Source organism: Malaclemys terrapin, chromosome 14 (genome assembly GCF_027887155.1).
Source record: "Malaclemys terrapin pileata isolate rMalTer1 chromosome 14, rMalTer1.hap1, whole genome shotgun sequence".
Lineage (NCBI taxonomy): Eukaryota > Metazoa > Chordata > Testudines > Emydidae > Malaclemys > Malaclemys terrapin.
In genome coordinates, this window is record NC_071518.1 from 42,387,298 (window position 1) to 42,406,483 (window position 19,186).

General features: G+C 48.6%; 1 protein-coding gene across 1 annotated transcript; it reads left to right on the forward strand.

Moving 5' to 3' along the window:
- Positions 1-484: 484 nt before the first annotated feature.
- LOC128848918 (C-factor-like) lies at positions 485-11,461 on the forward strand. The gene is made up of 6 exons (XM_054049196.1): positions 485-648; positions 1,447-1,498; positions 6,685-6,872; positions 7,762-7,920; positions 9,054-9,164; positions 11,272-11,461. Exons 1-6 carry the CDS (start codon positions 502-504, stop codon positions 11,383-11,385), a joined length of 771 nt encoding a protein of 256 aa, XP_053905171.1. The 5' UTR covers positions 485-501; the 3' UTR covers positions 11,386-11,461.
- Positions 11,462-19,186: the final 7,725 nt, after the last annotated feature.

A 19,186-nucleotide genomic window follows, 5' to 3' on the forward strand; every position in this document is an offset into this window, starting at 1 on the left:
ACAATTTACGAATTTGCCCTGCATAAGCTTTATACAGAGTAAAACGGATTTATTTGGGGTTTGGATCCCATTAGGAGCTGGGTGTCTGGGTGCTGGAGACAGGTAACCTGCTGAGCTGTTTTTAGTTAAAGTCTGCAGCTTTGGGGGCATGGCCCAGACCCTGGGCCTGTGTTGCAGCACAACAAGGCAGGGTTCTGGAGTCCCAAACTGGCAGGGGAAATGGGCTCAAAGGTCATTTCAGCACATCAGGTGACACTCCCAAAGGGATCTCTGTGACCGAACCAGTCATACCTGGTATTGTTTAATTGGTTTCGCTTTTGTAATCAAGGTGTCTGAGTAAGGGTGGAGTTATTCAAATCCCTGAACTGCCAACACTACATAACTTTTAATCAAGAGGCTTGACTCTAGATCCAACACTGGTGTTAGGAGGAGCCCAAGCATCATTATTTAGGCTGAGCTGCAGAGGGAGAGCAGATGGCTGGAAGCTGCAGCTCAGCGACGATGGCAGAGTTCAATGTCGGGAGCGTTCTGGTGACTGGATCCAATCGAGGAATCGGCCTGGGACTCGTGAAGCGATTTCTAGAGCTACCAAATCCACCAGAATGGATCTTTGCCACCACCAGGGAGCTGGATGGATCCCAAAGCAAGGTGAGGATGAAATCTGGTCTTTACAGGAAGGTTTGGGCAACTGATGGCCCAGAAACAGCCTGAGAATTGGGTTTCCCTGCAGTACAGGCTGCAACGATGGGATAAGATAAGGAGCGGGTTCCCTTTAAAAGCATTTGAGAGGCTCAAATGAGAAACCCAGAGCTCACTGTAAAACTCAAACACTAGTTTGAGTCTCAGCTCAGGAATAGAGAGGCAAGATGCTACCAATATTTTAACAAGGGGCTTGTTATAAAATGTTCCACTGTGGCCTGTGATAAACCCCATGCCCTAAAGGTATCTAGAGAGGGCTGACTCCGTCAGAGACAGGACAGAGAAATCACCCAGGCCCCCTACATTTCTACATTTGTTTGCCAGAGGCTGGGAATGGGAGACAGGGGATGGATCACTTGATGATTACCTGTTCTGTTCATTCCCTCTGGAGCACCTGGCATTTGCCACTGTCGGAAGACAGGACACTGGGCTAGATGGACCTTTGGTATGACCCAATATGGCCGTTCTTATGTGGTGGAATTTTGTAACTGGGTCTCTTGTGACACCCCATCCCCACTGCACAAGGCTGCAGAGGAGCCTCTCTGAGGTATCTGGTTCACTCACCCACATGCCACTTGTTGTGGGACAGGGGAGTTCCGGGAGTTGGCTGCTCCCCGCTCAGTCACCAGCACCTTCCTTGAAGGTTTCACTCAATCCCAGGTACTGCACAGCTGAGGTCAGAGCCAGCCTACACACTGATCATCTTCCAGGATTTTTCTAACCAAGTGAAAATGTTTCTCTTTCCAGGAGGTAATGGAGCTGGCATTGAAGCATCCAAACCTGGTGGTGCTGCAGCTGGGTATGTAGCCATCTCTGCATCTATTCATTCAGACAGGGGTGGGCTTGGGAGGAAGATGAGGGGCCCAAGTCTCCATGGTTGGCACAATGTGGTGCCACACTTGTGTGTGGTTGTGAAGCACTAACAGTTCAGAGTGGAGCATGTCACACCCACTCTGCCCCGCTGTAATGGCTGACCACTAATAGAGTTACTCTTAACTCAAGTGGAAGAGACCCATGATTTTAGTGCTGAAGGTACAAACCCAGTGCGGGTTCTATGCCTTATCCGCTAAGTCTCCATTAAGTGTGCCCAAGGGACTGATATTTCATCGCCTACCAAATCTTGCAATGCCCCCATGGCACCTGTGGCATGTGTCCCTGTGCAACTGCTGCACATTGTTTGCAGTTTCCTAGCTCGCAAATTCCAATAATCTCTCCCTGCATGCAGAGCCAGCAGCCGTTTTGTTCTCAGAGGTTCAGCAGCTTGTGCTCTCTCATGGGAACTTTGATTCTTTCTTATGGGTTTCCAGGATCTAAAATAAATGCCATATTAGATTGAAAGCTGTGGGTTTCTATTTGGATCCAGAAAAAACATGATGATGACGCTTGTGTTTGTGGTGTGCTTGCTGCTTGTCTGAAATATATCCTGTGCTATGTTTGTTTGTTTGGGGGACCGTGTGCTGACCGTGTGTGTGCTGAGCCCAGCGGCCTGCTAGGCAAGGCTGAGAGTTTCTTAAGGAGGCTGTGATCCCTAAGCCTTTTAGCACCCATCAACCCTTAACTAGGGGGCGGGGCTACTCAGGGAGACCAGGGCTTTAAAAAGCCTGCTTCTAAGCGACCAGAGGAGCTAGCGAACAGGAGCAGTTAACAGGGGAGTTTTGCGAGGGAGTTCTCCAGGGGGAGCATGAGCAGGGGCTAGAATTCAACATTCTTTAAACTTAAAAGCCAAAACCACCCCCTTGATATAAACAAAACAACAACAAAGGAACCAGCTGCATGAGTAAAAAGACAATGCAGGCAGAAGTCCAGCAACAGAGTGGGGGCTACCCAGTTTATTGCACCCAATGCAGCATGTATGATTACCTGCACTGTGGGCAGGTGGTGTATGTGTGCATTTGGTGCAAGGAGCTCTTGGCCCTCTGAGACAGTGTACAGGCTTTGGAGACCAGAATGGCTGAACTGGAGAAGCTGAGGGAGACAGAGAGGTACACAGATGAGACTTTCTGGGACACAGTAGAACAGACCCACCCCTGGTCTGGCAACCTATGTGCTATTGAGGAGGATGAAAGTCCCAGGGAAGGGGAACATCCAACTGGAGCAGAGGGAAACAATCCCCTAGTTGGGACCCTCCTTCCAGATGATGTTGTGATATCCTCTCACACTGAGGATACCTCTCCGGGGGGAGGGAACTCCAGGTATTAGAAAGAGACAGGTATTAGTAATGGGTGATTTGATCATTAGAAACATAGAGAGCTGGGTTTGCAAAGACCGGGAGAACCGTATGGTGACTTGCCTGCCTGGTGTGAAGGTTGCGGATCTCTTAAGACCTCTAGATAGACTTATGTGTAGTGCTGGGGAGGAGCCGGTGGTCATGGTACATGTAGGTACCAGTGACATAGGGAAGGATAGGAGAGAGGTCCTGGAGGCCAAATTTAGGCTGCTAGGTAAGAGATTGAGGTCCAGGGGGAAGGGATAGCTCAGTGGTCTGAGCATTAGCCTGCTAAACCCAGGGTTGTGAGTTCAATCCTTAAGGGGGCCACTTGGGGATCCAGGGCAAAATCAGTACTTGGTCCTGCTAGTGAAGGCAGGGGGCTGGACTCGATGACCTTTCAAGGTCCCTTCCAGTTCTAGGATATGGGATATCTCCATTAATTAATGGTAGTATTTGCTGAGATGCTGCCAGGCAGAACTGCAGGGTCTCAATGTGTGGATGAGATGATGGTGTTGGGAGGAGGGGTTTAGATTTATTAGGAACTTGGGAAAGGAGGAGCCTATACAAGAAGGATGGGCTCCACCTAAACCAAAATGGAACCAGATTGCTGGCACTTAACATTAAAAAGGTCGTAGAGCAGTTTTTAAACTAAGGGCTGGGGAAAAGCCGACAGGTGCAGAGAAGAACATGGTTTGGACATCCCTTAGGGGAGGATCTATTAATAGAGAATCTCTATGTCCTAGTGGAGACGAGAGGATGGAAAATGATAAAATACAGGCAGGGTTTGATCAGAAACAATCAAATAAAAAAGAGTCCCATTCAATTACATTGTGTAATGGCAGACAGATAAAAGGGTACAAGTTTTTAAAGTACTTATATAACAATGCTAGAAGTCTAAATAATAAAATGGGTGAACTAGAGTGCCTTGTATTAAATGAGAATATTGATATAATAAGCATGTAAGGGTTCCTCGCTCTCCCGCTCGGAGGGAGGCCACTCCGGCTGGCCCCAGTCTGGTCCGGACCAGAGTCTGCAGGGTAGCCGGGAGCCCACAATAGGGCTGGGGGATCAATTGTCACTACCAGGCTTCGGCCTGGGCTGGGGTAGCTCAAGTAGTCCACAAATAACCAGTCTTTAAAGGTGGGCCTTGGCCTGGGTGGAACCCAGGCAGCCAGTGAGCAAACAGTCTTTAGAGGGCTGGCGTTAACCTGGGCAGGGCTCTCCAGGTGAGTGATAAGGGAGCTCCCGTCCTGGGCTAGAGCCTCCTTGCACCGTGTGGGTGGTCAGCCACCCGGGCTGGGCAGCAAGGGGACGCAGGCCCACCCTACTCCACCGCATCCCAGCCCAGGGCCCTGGCAGGGGCAGGACTGGCTGCCCCTGTGTCGGCGGGGATCTGGCCGCAACACGCCGACTGAGCTACGCTGGGCTCTCCAGCTGGCTGCTCCGTGGCTGCCCCTGGGCTACTTCCTGCCTCCCCAGGGTTTGGTACCTGCGGCCTCCAGGCTTCTTCCAGCTCCTCGGAGTAAATCGCAGCAGGTACTCTGGGCCAGACCTCGTCCACGCCTGGGGATCGGGAACAGCCAGGTGCAGGCTCCTCTCGGGGGCCTCTGGAGAACAGGCCGAGCGTCCTCCTCCGTTGCAGGCGCTCCCCCAGCTGTGCTGCAGGGCCGGCCTTTTATACTTCCGGCCACGCCCCAGTCCTTCCGGTCAGGGGGGCGGGGCGATCTAGGCTCTGCCCTCCAAGGGGCATGTAGGGGTCCCTTGCTCTCCCACTCGGAGGGAGGCCACTCAGCCTCACTACAAGGCATCACAGAAACTTGGTGGAATGAGGATAATCAATGGGATACAGTAATACCAGGGTACAAAATATATCGGATGGACAGAACAGGTCGTGCTGGAGAGGGAGTGGCATTATATGTGAAAGAAAGCGTAGAATCAAATGAAGTAAAAATTGTAAATGAATCAAACTGTACCATAGAATCTCTATGGATAGAAATTCCATGCTCTAATAATAAGAATATAGGCGTGGGGATATATTACCGACCATCTGACAGGATGGTGATAGTGACTGTGAAATGCTCAGGGAGATTAGAGCTGCTATTAAAATAAAAAACTCAATAATAATAAGGGGGGATTTCCGTTATCCCCATATTGACTGGGTACATGTCACCTCAGGATGGGATGCAGAGATAAAGTTTCTTGACACCTTAGATGACTGCTTCTTGGAGCAGCTGGTCCTGGAACCCACCAGAGGAGAGGCAATTCTTGATTTAGTCTCAAGTGTAGCACAGGATCTGGTCCAAGAGATGAATAGAGCTGACCTGCTTGGCAATAGTGATCATAATATAATTAAATTTAATATCCTTGTGGCAGGAAAAACACCACAGCGGCCCAACACTGTAGCATTTAATTTCAGAAAGGGGAACTACACAAAAATGAGGAGATTAGTTAAACAGAAATTAAAGGGTACAGTGCCAAAAGTGAAATCTCTGCAAGCTGCATGGAAACTTTTTAAAGACACCATAACAGAGGTTCAACTTAAATGTACACCCCAAATTAAAAAACATAGTAAGAGAACCAAAAAAGAGCCACCGTGGCTAAACAACAAAGTAAGAGAAGCAGTGAGAGGCAAAAAGGCATCCTTTAAAAAGTGGAAGTTAAATCCTAGGAGGAAAATAGAAAGGAGCATAAACACTGGCAAATGAAGTGTAAAAATACAATTAGGAAGGCCAAAAAAGAATTTGAGGAACAGTTAGCCAAACACTCAAAAAGTAATATCAAAACATTTTTTAAGTACATCAGAAGCAGGAAGCCTGCGAAACAACCAGGGGGGCCGCTGGACGATTGAGGTGCTAAAGGAGCACTCAAGGATGATAAGACCATTGCTGAGAAACTAAATGAATTCTTTGCATCGGTCTTCACAGCTGAGGATGTGAGGGAGATTCCCAAACCTGAGCCATTCTTTTTAGGTGACAGATCTGAGGAACTGTCCCAGATTGAGGTGTTATTAGAGGAGGTTTTGGAACAAATTGATAAATTAAACAGCAATATGTCACCAGGACCAGGTGGTATTCACCCAAGAGTTCTGAAGGAACTCAAATGTGAAATTGCAGAACTAACAAATGTAGTCTGTAACCTATCATTTAAATCAGCTTCTGTACCAGATGACTGGAGGATAGCTAATGTGACGCCAATTTTTAAAAAGGGCTCCAGAGGTCATCCCAGCAATTACAGGCCTGTAAGCCTGACTTCAGTACCAGGCAAACTGGTTGAAACTATAATAAAGAACAATATTGTCAGACATATAGATGAACATAATTTGTTGAGGAAGAATCAACATTGTTTTAGTAAAGGGAAATCATGCCTCACCAATCTACTAGAATACTTTGAGGGGGTCAACAAGCATGTGGACCAAGGGGATCCAGTGGATATAGTGTACTTAGATTTTCAGAAAGCCTTTGACAAGGTCCCTCACCAAAGGTTCTTACGTAAAGTAAGCTTCCACGGGATAAGAGGGAAGGTGCTCTCCTGGATTCAGTTCAAAGAGATTAAGCATATTTTTTTACAAATTTCAAGGGATTTCCTCCTGCCCCTGGAATCAGAGGCAGTGTGGGAGAGTTCCCAGATGGGCTTGAGGGAGATGCAAGCGAGTTAGTGAGGCTGCTTTCATTCGCCGACCGAAGATAGGGTCAACAGCTAAATGGGCTGGTAGAGCTGATAGACAGGGCAGAGCTGCTATAGGAAGGATGTTTCTGAATCCCCTGTGCCGTCTGTAGATGTCACAGATCCAAACAGCATAAAGGCAGCTGTGCAGAGAGTGGAGGAGCATGTGCAAGGACATGGACTGAATCTCCTGATAAACAACGCTGGCATACTACGGGTGACCACCATGGAGAATGAGAACGCTGAGACCATGGAAATTATATACCTAACTAACACAGTTGGGCCCCTGCTGGTGAGCCAGGTAAGAACACACCTGACAGCCAGGAAACTCCTCTGACACTGAGCAAAGACTGCCCTGGAATGAGCTGAGACTCTTGGCTCGGGCAAATTTTTGACTCATTTTTCAAAAACAAGGTGACCTGCATTTTCAGACTTAAGAGAGACTCTCTAACATCCCCTAACACTGGCCACCAGCAGGATTTGAACCTTGAGCACCAAAGAGCAGTCTTCTACCACTTGGGCTAATGAAATAACTCCACTGGTCGCAGTAGTAGGTTGTTATCCTCTGGTGCTTCAGTCAGTATAATCACATGTTCTCTTCTGGTTCAAAGGCTGTACCAGAGGGCCATGCAGCCATAAGGGTGAGGGCTAGATTGTGCCCTGCCAAGGAGCCCCTTCCCCATGTGGTTTGAGCATTGGCCTGCTAAACCCAGGCTTGTGAGTTCAATCCTTGAGGGGGCCATTTAGGGATCTGGGGCAAAAATCTGTCAGGGACGGTACTTGGACCTGCTGTGAAGGCAGGGGACTGGACTCAATGACCTTTCAACGTTCCTTCCAGTTCTATGAAATAGGTATATCTCCATATTAAAAAATGCTCCTACCCGGAGGCTGGGCACAGGCCCAGACCATGTGTTCTAGGAGCACAAGGATTGTGCAGGGTTAATGCCTGCAGCAGGACTCACCTCTCGGAAGGAGCAGAGCAGGATCCCTTCAGGGAGAGCACACTCTGACCCATAGAAGGGTTTCCCAGTCATCATATGCCCAAGAACTATGGGATACACCAAGTTGCCTGAATCACACACTCCATCTTCAGAGCCTCCCTCTCCCTGACCTTAACATCACTGATAGGGTCCTTCCCTGGAACAGCGGTGTCACCCCTTTCGTAAGACAGTCATCGGTATCTCCCTCAGGAGTTCCTGCCGTTGCTGAAGAAAGCTGCCCAGCAGAGTACCCAGACAGGGCTGAGCTGCAGCAAGGCCGCCATTGTCAACATGTCCAGCATCGCTGGTTCCATAGAAGTAGTTCCAGTGTGGGAATTCGAGCAAATACCCAGCTACCGCTGCAGCAAGGTACCATATGGCACCCCTCTCACTCCCTTCCGGCATAACTAGCCCCTACCTTGTATCAACACACGTGCCTCCTCTGCTGTTCCTTCTAAACACCTCAGTCTCCCCCGCCAGCTTCCCTACAGAGCTCCTGCCCCATTAGCCCCCTTCTACCCGGCTTCTTGCTACAGATTTAAGGAAACAGTGCATGTGTCCCTGCATCTCCCCCTTTATAGTCAACCTTTAGCCAGAATTACTCTTTAACAACAAATCAGAGATCCGGACGTATTACCAGCTTCCAAACTCATCCAGCTTTGGTCACCATTGGGCAGTGAGGAGGGTTGTGTTCAGTGGGATCCTCTCCCCACTCTGAGACTGCCAGGAATGTTATTGCTACAAGGGTCACAGGAATTCAGCTGGGTTTGGAACCAGCTGCTGGTGCCATCTGTTCCTTGTGTACTGAACCCTGGATGAGTCTCAGCTGTGTAGAATCTCAAGGCGTAGCTACAGCCAATGCCAACAGCTGGGCTTGGCCAAGGATTTTCCTTCTTTCGTTTTATCAGGATTGGGTCTCCTGGTTTCTGCTTGGCTCAGCATTCCAGCCTATAAAAGGATAAAACCAGAGATTTCTGGGATTTGGTATCTCACAGCCTTGTACCCTTTACGCAGGGGCAGCAAAGATTGAAGATTTATTGTGAGGTGGGCAGTTTTCTTTTGGTCTGTTGCTAGAGTTGCCAACCCTCCAGAATGGGCCTGGAGTCTCCCAGAATCAGCATCAATCTTCCAGTGACCATTGAAAGCAATCCAGGAGATTTTAATGGGATATTTTAAGAAAATTACATCATGTTATGTGGGGGGGGGGGAAATCTCTCAGAATAGCTTCAATGAGAGTTGGCAACCTTATCTGTCACCCCGAGCAGCTGAGCTGGGTTTGTCCACTGAGTGAAGTGGGAGCTGCCCTCTAGTTCAGCAGTACTGCTTATGTATGAAGCTCCTCATATTCCGCCCAGTGCTATTTATCTCCTCCCCTGTCAGCCCAGATGACTCCCCCTACACCCTTGCATATCAGTAATGTGGGATCGGGGGTCATGTCCTGTAGGGAAGACGGCCCTCTGTCCTGTGCTCTTATCTCTGCTCACCGTGTGTCCCACCCACAGGCTGCTCTGAACATGATCACCAGGTGCCAGTCCTTGGAGTACAAAAACTGTGGGATTCTGTGCACTTCCATCCACCCTGGCTGGGTGAAAACCAGAATGGGAACAGAAAAGGTAGGGGTCATAACACATTTACAATCCCTTGGTTAGGGTGACTGGCCACTTCCATCCAGAGCACATCAGAGGGCCTTACAGTCTTGGTTCTGCCACAGACTCATCTGTACACCCAGATCACAACTACGTTAAACTTGGGAGCAGCACAAAGCAGACAAAGCATACTGGCCTGTTTCCCCCAGCTCCTGACCCCTGCATTCCCCTGCAAAGCCCAGTTTCCCCCTCTCTCCTCTAAACAACCCACAGCACAGCATGCAAGAGCCAGGATCCTCAGAGGTATTTGGGTACCTAACTCCCACTGATTTCTATAAATGCAATGTCCTGGCCAAAGTCCAATGTGGGGGGAAATACATTCAGCTGAGCTAAACTCCCCCTGCAGTTTGATCTGGATAGAGTGGGCCTGATTTGCCACTGCCCTGCACCTTGCACATTTCTACCAGTGTAAAGTGGGCGTTAATATCTACCACATCAGAATGCTAACATTGTACCCCCTCTTTGCCCAGGTGTGACTGAGTATTCTTAGTGTACGTAGTTAAGCATTGCCATGTTCCATGCCAGAAGTGATCCATAAATAGTGTATACAAAATTATTCATACTGCTTTCCTGCAAAGGCCTTTAATGCTTTGGGATGATTCTACGGGACTGATCCAAACCCCATTGAGGCCAATGGAAAGATTCCCATTGACAGCTATGGGGTTTTGATGAGACTCTAAATGCACAAGTGTGAGGAACATCAACTCTCATTTTAGTACATTCTTATTTATTTGTGTATTTTGTAGCACAGAGCCCACAGCCCCATTGTACTAAGCATTGTACAAATATCTGCAAAGACAACTTACCCTGAAGATCCTACTGAAGCTAATACGATAAGATGTTGAGGGAGGAGACTTGGTCCACTGCTAGGAACATAGTAACTGTAATGAGTTCCCCCCGGGGTGCCACCTGGAACTGGGGTACCATTGGCCTCTGACCAAACAACCTGGGCTCCCTCTCACACTGTGCTGCTGTGACAAGTTGCAAAGCCCTCCAGCCTGCACTTTCACCAGCTTTCACACAGGTAGGGACACACCCAGCGGCAGTTATATGCAGGGCTCTCTAACCACCAGCCTCCCAGCCTAGGCCCCAGAGCAGCACCACCCTGCCCTGGTCAAATCTGGCCAGTATATGGGTTTAACACCCGGTCCGCCTCTCCCTCAATGTGAAGAGGACAATGCACACTTGTGGAAACCAAGCTGAGATTTTCCCCAGACACCTTAGTCAAATGCACACTGGTTTGGAGTACATATAAAATAAGTTTATTAACTATAAAAGGATAGATTTATAAGAGATTATAAGTAATAACAAACTGATCAAAACAGATTACCTAGTAAATAAACAAAATCGCAAACTGAGCTTAACATACTAGATAGGTAGGATATGAATTAGCAAATTCTCACCCTGAATGATAAACAGGCTGGCAGATTCCTAAAGCACAAGCTGCCTTGGCTTTGCCGCTTGGGTTTCCCACGTTTTCATACACAGGCTAGAAATCCCTCTAGCCTGAGACCATCATTTCCTCCCTGTTCAGTCTTTGTCCCTCAGGTGTTTCCAGGTGTGTTGTTGTCGGGAGAGTGAGGTCCCATCATGATCTCACTTTTCCCCTTTTATATCGTCTTCCCACTTGCCAGAAAGCTCTTTTGCTGTGACCTGGGTCAAACAGTTCCCATTATGTAGTGCTATCTATGACAGGTTTCTATTGTTCACAGTTCCTGGGGTAATCCTGGTGCTCGTGTGCATTTCCTCAGTAAGCCATTAACATTGTTTGGCCTTTTTATTATTGCAGCTGAAAGGCTGCTTGAGGGGGTTTTCAACCTGAGAACATGTTTCAGTGACACATACACAGCCAAACTTCATAACTTCACATACGACGATAGCACATACGCTCCAACGAGATATTAATATCTAGCAGATCAAGACTTTTAGAATGACACCTCACAAGGCATACTTAGTACAAAACATATCCTAATTACATGGCAGTGGTGAATATTGGGGTGCCAGGATGTCACAGTAAGAATGGCCTGTAAGATGCATTTTTGCCCTACCTAACAGCATCACTTTAACCCTACAGGCCCCACAGACTGTGGAGCAAACCACTCAAGCAATCCTGAAGATGCTTTCCACGTTCTCTGAGAAGGAGAATGGTTCCTTCGTGGGCTGGGATGGACAAATCTATCCCTGGTGAGAGATGAGCTTGCCAGGTGTGATTAGATCATAGAGGTGCCGGCTGTGTTACCTGTACATGACACACCAATAAACAACCTGAGCTGAATTACAACCCATTTCTTGAGCCTTTCTCCTCTGCTGGTCTCTGATGCAGGTGGGAGATCCATTTAACCCTGCTATGCTGTTACTGAGCCGTCTAGAGAGCTGAACATTCAGGTACCTCAGGTGGGTTGTAGAGGTGGGCAAGCAGGGCAGTAACTTCCAGGGGGCGCAAAACTGCTCGGCAGCTCAGCTTTTTATTTTTATTTTTTGGCTCCCGTCCAACTGGCTGGCTCTTTGTGTGTGTGTGTGTGTGTGTGTGTGTGTGTGTGCTTATGTGCATGTTTGGTTTCTCGGGAGTAGGTGGGGCCAAAAATATTGGAAACATTTTCTGCCCTGGCTGGCAAAACAGCTAGAGCCACTCCTAACCTTGGGCCCAAGGGTAGAAAACATGAATTGCAGGCCCGTCATTGTGGATGACACATGCGTGCCATGCCAAATGAGTGTGTCTGTGTGATGGCGCCACTCTGCACAATGAACCGCAGACATGTCCCAAACAATTAGAATGTTTGTCAAGTCTGTATTTTGTTGAGAAACCAAAGATCCCAGACTCGCTGCATCAGTGCTGGGATGTCTCACTGCAAACCATGGAGAGCTGCATGGGTTGCTCTTCTAGCAAGGATCTAGGAGTTCTAGCCAATCACATTTGTTTGCTGAGTCGAGTAGAAAATATGTGCAAGCTCGTGGTCGGGTTTCTTCTATGGCCATTGGGGCATGTGGTGAGTGGATTCCCACTTCAGCCATCCTAAACTGGGAGGAGTTCACACTAAACTGGGAGGAGTGGTAGATACGCTGGAAGGTAGGAATAGGATACAGAGGGACCTAGAGAAGTTGGAGAATTGGGCCAAAAGAAATCTGATGAGGTTCAACAAGGACAAGTGCAGAGTCCTGCACTTAGGACGGAAGAATCCCATTCACTGCTACAGACTAGGGACCGAGTGGCTAGGCAGCAGTTCTGCAGAAAAGGACCTAGGGGTTACAGTGGACGAGAAGTTGGATATGAGTCAACAGTGTGCCCTTGTTGCCAAGAAGGCTGACGGCATTTGGGGCTGTATAAGGAGGGCCATTGGCAACAGATCAAGGGACGTGATCATTCCCCTCTATTCGACATTGGTGAGGTCTCATCTGGAGTACTGTGTCCAGTTTTGGGCTCCACACTACGAGAAGGATGTGGAAAAATTGGAAAGAGTCCAATGGAGGGCAACAAAAATTATTAGGGGTCTGGAGCACATGACTTATGAAGAGAGGCTGAGGGAACTGGGATTGTTTAGTCTGCAGAAGAGAAAAATGAGGGGGAATTTGATAGCTGCTTTCAAATTCCCGAAAGGGGGTTCCACAGAGGATGGCTCTAGACTGTTCTCGGTGGTAGCAGATGACAGAACAAGGAGTAATGGTCTCAAGTTACAGTGGGGGAGGTTTAGGTTGGATATGAGGGGAAACGTTTTCACTAGGAGGGTGGTGAAGCACTGGAATGGGTTACCTAGGGAGGTGGTGGAATCTCCTTCCTTAGAGGTTTTTAAGGTCAGGCTTGACAAAGCCCTGGCTGGAATGATTTAGTTGGTGTTGGTCCTGCTTTGAGCAGGGGGTTGGACTAGATGACCTCCTGAGGTCCCTTCCAACCCTGATATTCTATGTGGAGTTCAGGTGGAGATTGATAAGTGCTCCTGTTGAGCAAAACTTAACAGATCTAATAGACTGAAAGTCAGCAGCAAGATACGGACCACATCCTCAGGCCAACCTACTCAGCACTAACAATGCCCTGAAAGTTCTGTCCCAGTGTGCACTGGGCTCAGGGTAGACCTGGATTGATTCTCAGGTGGACACTAAATGGAACAGGATTTTTTGGTTGCCACCCTGCACCTGCATCTTGTTACTTTGCCCATTTAAAAAATGCAGCAGCATTCTCGTTGGGTGGCTGGTAGCAGCCAATCTCATGGTTTGATTAGCTCTTTCGCATCTTGATTACAAAAGCTTACATGGAACTTTTTTGTCCTAGAGCTGGAGATTTGAATAATAGCTCAAAACTATTGCTGATAATGCTCCAACTCCTAGAGCTTATACAGGGTAAACTCATAAATTGTACAGCCTCTATAACAATGATAGAGAGATGTGAACAGCTGTTTGCTCCCCCAGGTATTAATCACTTACTCTGCGTTTATCAATAAACAGAAGTATAAAAAGTAGGATTTAAGTGGTTCCAAGTAATAACAGACAGAACGAAGTAAGTTACCAAGCAAAATAAAACAAAACACGCAAATCTAAACCTAATACATTAAGAAACTGATTACAGGTAAATCTCACCTTCAGAGATGTTCCATTAAGCTTCTTTCACAGACTAGACTCCTTCCTAGTCTGGGCCCAATCCTTTCCCCTGGTAAAGTCCTTGTTAGTTCCAGCATGCATCTTAGGTGAAAAGCTTTCTAATGACTGGGACCCCCTTTGTCCTGCTCCACCCCCTTTTATAGCTTTGGCACAAGGCGGAAATCCTTTGTCTCTCTGGGTCCCCACCCCTCCTTCTAAATGGAAAAGCAACAGGTTTAAGATGGAGTCCAGTATCATGTCACATGGTCACATGTCATGGTAAGACTTCATTCTTCATTACCCATGGGCTGACATACACGTATAGAGGATACACGGGGGGGAGGGATAGCTCAGTGGTTTGAGCATTGGCCTGCTAAACCCAGGGTTGTGAGTTCAATCCTTGAGGGGGCCACTTGGGGATCTGGGGCAAAATCAGTACTTGGTCCTGCTAGTGAAGGCAGGGGGCTGGACTCGATGACCTTTCAAGGTCCCTTCCAGTTCTAGGAGATGGGATATCTCCATTAATTTATTTATTTATAGAGGAAGGCTTGCATCTAAATAAACCATTTACCACCATTTGTCCTAGTCAATGGGAGCCATCAAGATTCTAAACCACCATTAATGGCCACACTTTGCATAATTACAACAGGACCTCAGAGTCATACTTCATATTTCTAGCTTCACATACAAGGATGATACATTCATACAAATAGGATGACCACACTCAGTAGATTATAAGCTTTGTAATGATACCTCACAAGAGACCTTTTGTATAAAGCATATTCCAATTACATCATATTCACACTCATAAGCATATTTCCATAAAACATTATAGAGTGCAATGTCACACCAGACCTCTAATACAAGGGCTTATGACTCAGGCTCTCTTCCTACTATACTCACCAGCAGCAGAGACAGCACAACTGGCAGCCATCTCAAACTCACATCCAAAAACACTTACCCTGACACTAGCACAGCAATGTGTCCTCTCTGCTCTCCCACTCTTCTCTGGGTGGCTCCCAAGCAAATACGGTTGCTGATGTGGTCTCCCAGCCACTTAAAGCTCCAACAGGCTCATCCAGGTATTCCGTGTGCAGGAAGTCCAAGCTGGGGAAGAAAGAGCAGAGTGCCCAGAGACTATTATACAGCACAGCCCTCCCCTCAAGTCACCAATCGCTCTTGACAGGGGGATGGGACACTAAGCACCATGTACCAAAGGAGATAGCCCCATGCACAGCATTCAGCTCAGGGGGAAAGGCCCCTAACCAGGCCCACTTGCCACCCCACACAGAGCGGTGCAGGGCTGCAGGTTCTGAGTGCCTGAACCAGCCCCATCAATCATGGAGTGCAGGGAACTCCAGGGGGTTCCTTCACACTGCCTGCTCCTCTCTACCAACTCCTTGGCCTTGACATGAACTTAATTCCTAGAGAGCCCAAGAGGCTGACTCTACCGCCCCCAGCAGCTGAAGAGCTGCAGTGCCAGGCTCACATCTGGGGGTGTAGGTCTCACCCAGCACATGGAACTCTGCTTCCTTTGGCAAGGAAATTTCAGGGGATTATAGAGACAAACAACTGAGGGAGAGGAGTCTCAGGCTTTCACCTTGGACAGGTGAGCACAGGGCACAGAGCTCCAGGCACACCAGACAGCTCACAGCCATTGGGGAAGCGCTGCCAAACCCAGGGCTCCATTTCAGAGCAAACTATAACATTGCAACAGAACCTCAAGCTCAGATCAGGCTCTGTGCAGCAAGAGCATAGCAGGCCAGCTAGGATTAATACTGCTCGGCGCAGGGGGAGGATCACTAGCTGCTCTCCTACAACGGGAATAAGCTCCTTCACCAAGACACCAATCAGTACTCTGGCCAGGACTGTGATAGCATCTCTAGAGATGAGAAAGTGCAGTACTGACAACTCTTGCAATTATATTGCTCATTTCCCAATATTTGGTCTCTTTCTTAAAGCCACACCTCCTGAAATGCTGTAATGAGGTGAGAATCTCAGCTTGCTTTTTAAAGAGTTTCTAGCCTCCATGTTGCAGAGAAAAGCTTGAAAACATCACCATTAAAGGCTCCGAAACCAAACACAAATAAACAAAGCCTCAAATATGGTATTAAAAATATCCCATGATTTTCTAGCCAATCTCATGATTTTGGGGGACCTGAATCATGATATGTGAACCTTTGGGGTTGGCAGTTATGGCAATTGACTCAGCTATATGCCCATGTGTGGCTCTGTCCACCTGGAGGGTGGCACAAGCATCCAGAGCTTTGCTGATATTCCTGCCCTGCATGGTTACAAGGGTTCTCTGACTTCCCACCTCCAGCTATGCACTGGTGTCTCCCCCTGTGCTTCACTCCCTAGCTTGGCCCTGCCTTGCACCAAGGGGATGAAAAGGGATGAAAACCCACTAATGAGTCTTTAAAAATAAAATTCATCTGATCTTCTAAAATGCCTTAATCATTATCACATGATTATTGTATGGTGTCAGGACAGGGCAGAGTTAAAGTTGTTTGGTGCCTTAATTGTGCACCAAATTCTTCCTTTACCATGTGTGGATTTCTTCTGCGAAACACCTTAACTCTCAGTTTCCTTTGTTTGTAATGCTTGGTTTTGGATAACCTCAGCACCCCTGCACTATTTTTGACCCTTAAATTAATGATACATACTCCCAACCTTAACTCCAGTTTAACTCAGAATTCCTTAACTTAGAATAGTTATTAAGGAGCTGCTAAAGTTCCCCAAAAGAGGCACATTGGCACTGGGGTCACAGCAATCTGTGTCTGTTGGGCAGAGGGGCCACATGGCTTGGCAAGGAAGCCAAGCCTCCATGTAAAGGAGAAAGCGAGAAGCCCAGAGAAGGGGCTGGAGCCAGTCAAGGTAAAGGGCTGGAAAGGAAGGTACTGAATGCAGGCTGTGCTTGCTGCAGGCCCCTTGCTTCTGCTGGCATGTTGCATGATGGTCACCTGGGTGCCATAACCCTGGAGACAGATTCAAATGGCAGCCGGGTCCTGCCCAAGTGGGCTTGGCCTCTGCCCACAGAGGAGGCAACAGAGCAGCTGCGGGGAGGGGAGCAGGGAGGCATCTCCCCTGGAGGAGGCTGGTGCCCCACAGGCTGGGAATTGGGCGCTAGGCCAAGCACTGGAGCACCCACCATGGTGTCATGACCTCACAGGAACCCCACGGGGGCTTAGCTACATTATGCCCTGTCATAAATATACAGCTAAGGCCTGGTCTACACTAGGCGTTTATGTCGAAGTTAGCGCCGTTACATCGAATTAACCCTGCATCCGTCCACACCGCAAAGCTATTTAGTTCGACATAGAGGTCTCTTTAATTCGACTTCTGTACTCCTCCCCGACGAGGGGAGTAGCGCTAAATTCGACATGGCCATGTCGAATTAGGCTAGGTGTGGATGGAAATCGACGCTAATAGCTCCAGGAGCTATCCCACAGTGCACCACTCTGTTGACGCTCTGGACAGCAGTCCGAGCTCGAATGCTCTGACCAGCCACACAGGAAAAGCCCCGGGAAAATTTGAATTTGAATTCCTTTTCCTGTCTGGCCAATTTGAATCTCATTTCCTGTCTGGACATCGTGGCGAGCTCAGCAGCACTGGCAACAATGCAGAGCTCTCCAGCAGTGATGGCCGTGCAATCTCAGAATAGAAAGAGGGTCCCAGCATGGACTGATCGGGAAGTCTTGGATCTGATCGCTGTGTGGGGCGATGAGTCCGTGCTTTCCGAGCTGCGCTCCAAGAAACGGAATGCAAAGATCTACGAGAAGATCTCTAAAGACATGTCAGAGAGAGGATACAGCCGGGATGCAACACAGTGCCGCGTGAAAATCAAGGAGCTGAGACAAGGCTACCAGAAGACCAAAGAGGCAAACGGATGCTCCGGATCCCATCCCCAGACATCCCGTTTCTACGAGGCACTGCATTCCATCCTAGGTGCGGCCGCCACCACTACCCCACCACTGACCGTGGACTCTGAGGATGGGATATTGTCCACGGCCGGTTCCTCGGACATGTTAGCGGATGGGGAAGATGAGGAAGGAGATGAGGAGGACGAGGCAGTCGACAGCGCTTACAACGCTGATTTCCCCGACAGCCAGGATCTCTTCATCACCCTCACAGAGATCCCCTACCAACCGTCCCCAGCCGTTAACCCGGACACAGAATCTGGGGAAGGATCAGCCAGTAAGTGTTGTAAACATCTAAACATTTATTTGTAACAGAACAGGAATATTAACCAAAACAACAATGGGTTTCTCATGATTAGTTTGCCCTAGGCGCTTAACGTTTCAGTCCTGGGCAGTGCAACTATTGAAAAAAATTCTAACAATGTCCGGTTTTGCATGATTGTCCTGCCCAAGCCGCTCTACTGTTTAGTCACTGCCAGTGCAGCTAGAGTAAAATGCGGTCTATATGTCCGGGGATAGAGCAGAAATCCTCCTGGGACATCTCGATGAAGCTCTCCTGGAGGTAATTGGAAAGCCGTTGCATCAGGTTCCTGGGGAGAGCGGCCTTATTGGGTCCTCCGTAGTATGACACGTTGCCGCGCCACGAGACAATCAAGTACTCGGGAATCATTGCTCTGCACAGCAGGGCGGCATACGGCCCTGGTCTTTGGAGGCTTTCCCGAAGCATTCTCTCTTTCTCGCTGTCAGAGATCCTCATGAGGGTGATGTCGCTCATGGTGACCTGCTTTGAATTAGGTAGGGGAATGTTAGTGTTGGGACTGCTTGCCCGTTCCTTTACAGAACTGTAACCGCTGGTTTGCGGCCATGTGGTGGAGGCGGGAGAGGGGCAGCCTACAGGGATCGTTCCCGGGGACAGCCGCGAGGGGGTGGGACAGGGGCACAGTTCCTGCTTGCCGGATTGCTGGCAGCAGGGACTGACATTGCTTTCAATGTGAAATGAGGCCATTGCTAATATTAAAGTTTTAAGCTGCCACAAGTCTACAGCTTACCATGTCTGCCTGCTACAGAAATTCCGGTGTCCTGCCCCGCTTCTCAAATCTGCTGTGCAAGACCCCAGGCACTGAATGCGAAGGCCGAGAATTCGACCTTGTGCTGAGTGCGCATGTGATAGGTGCTGTGCATGGTCTTGTTCACAGAGAAAAACTATGTTCTTTGTTCACAACTACATTTATCTTTCTGAGGAATTCACTCCTTTTTTCCCATTCCCACATCTGCGACTGTCTCACAACCTAGCCTGGCATCACACTCCCAGAGGCTAGCGCAGATTAGGCGTAGGAAGAAGAGGACACGGGAGGACATGTTCTCGGAGCTTATGGCCTGCTCCCGAGCCCAGGCAGCACAGCAGACCCAGTGGCGGGAGAACTTGTCCCAAATGCACCAAGCAAACATGGATCGGGAGGAGAGGTGGCGGCAGGAAGACCAGCAGGCGACTCAAACGCT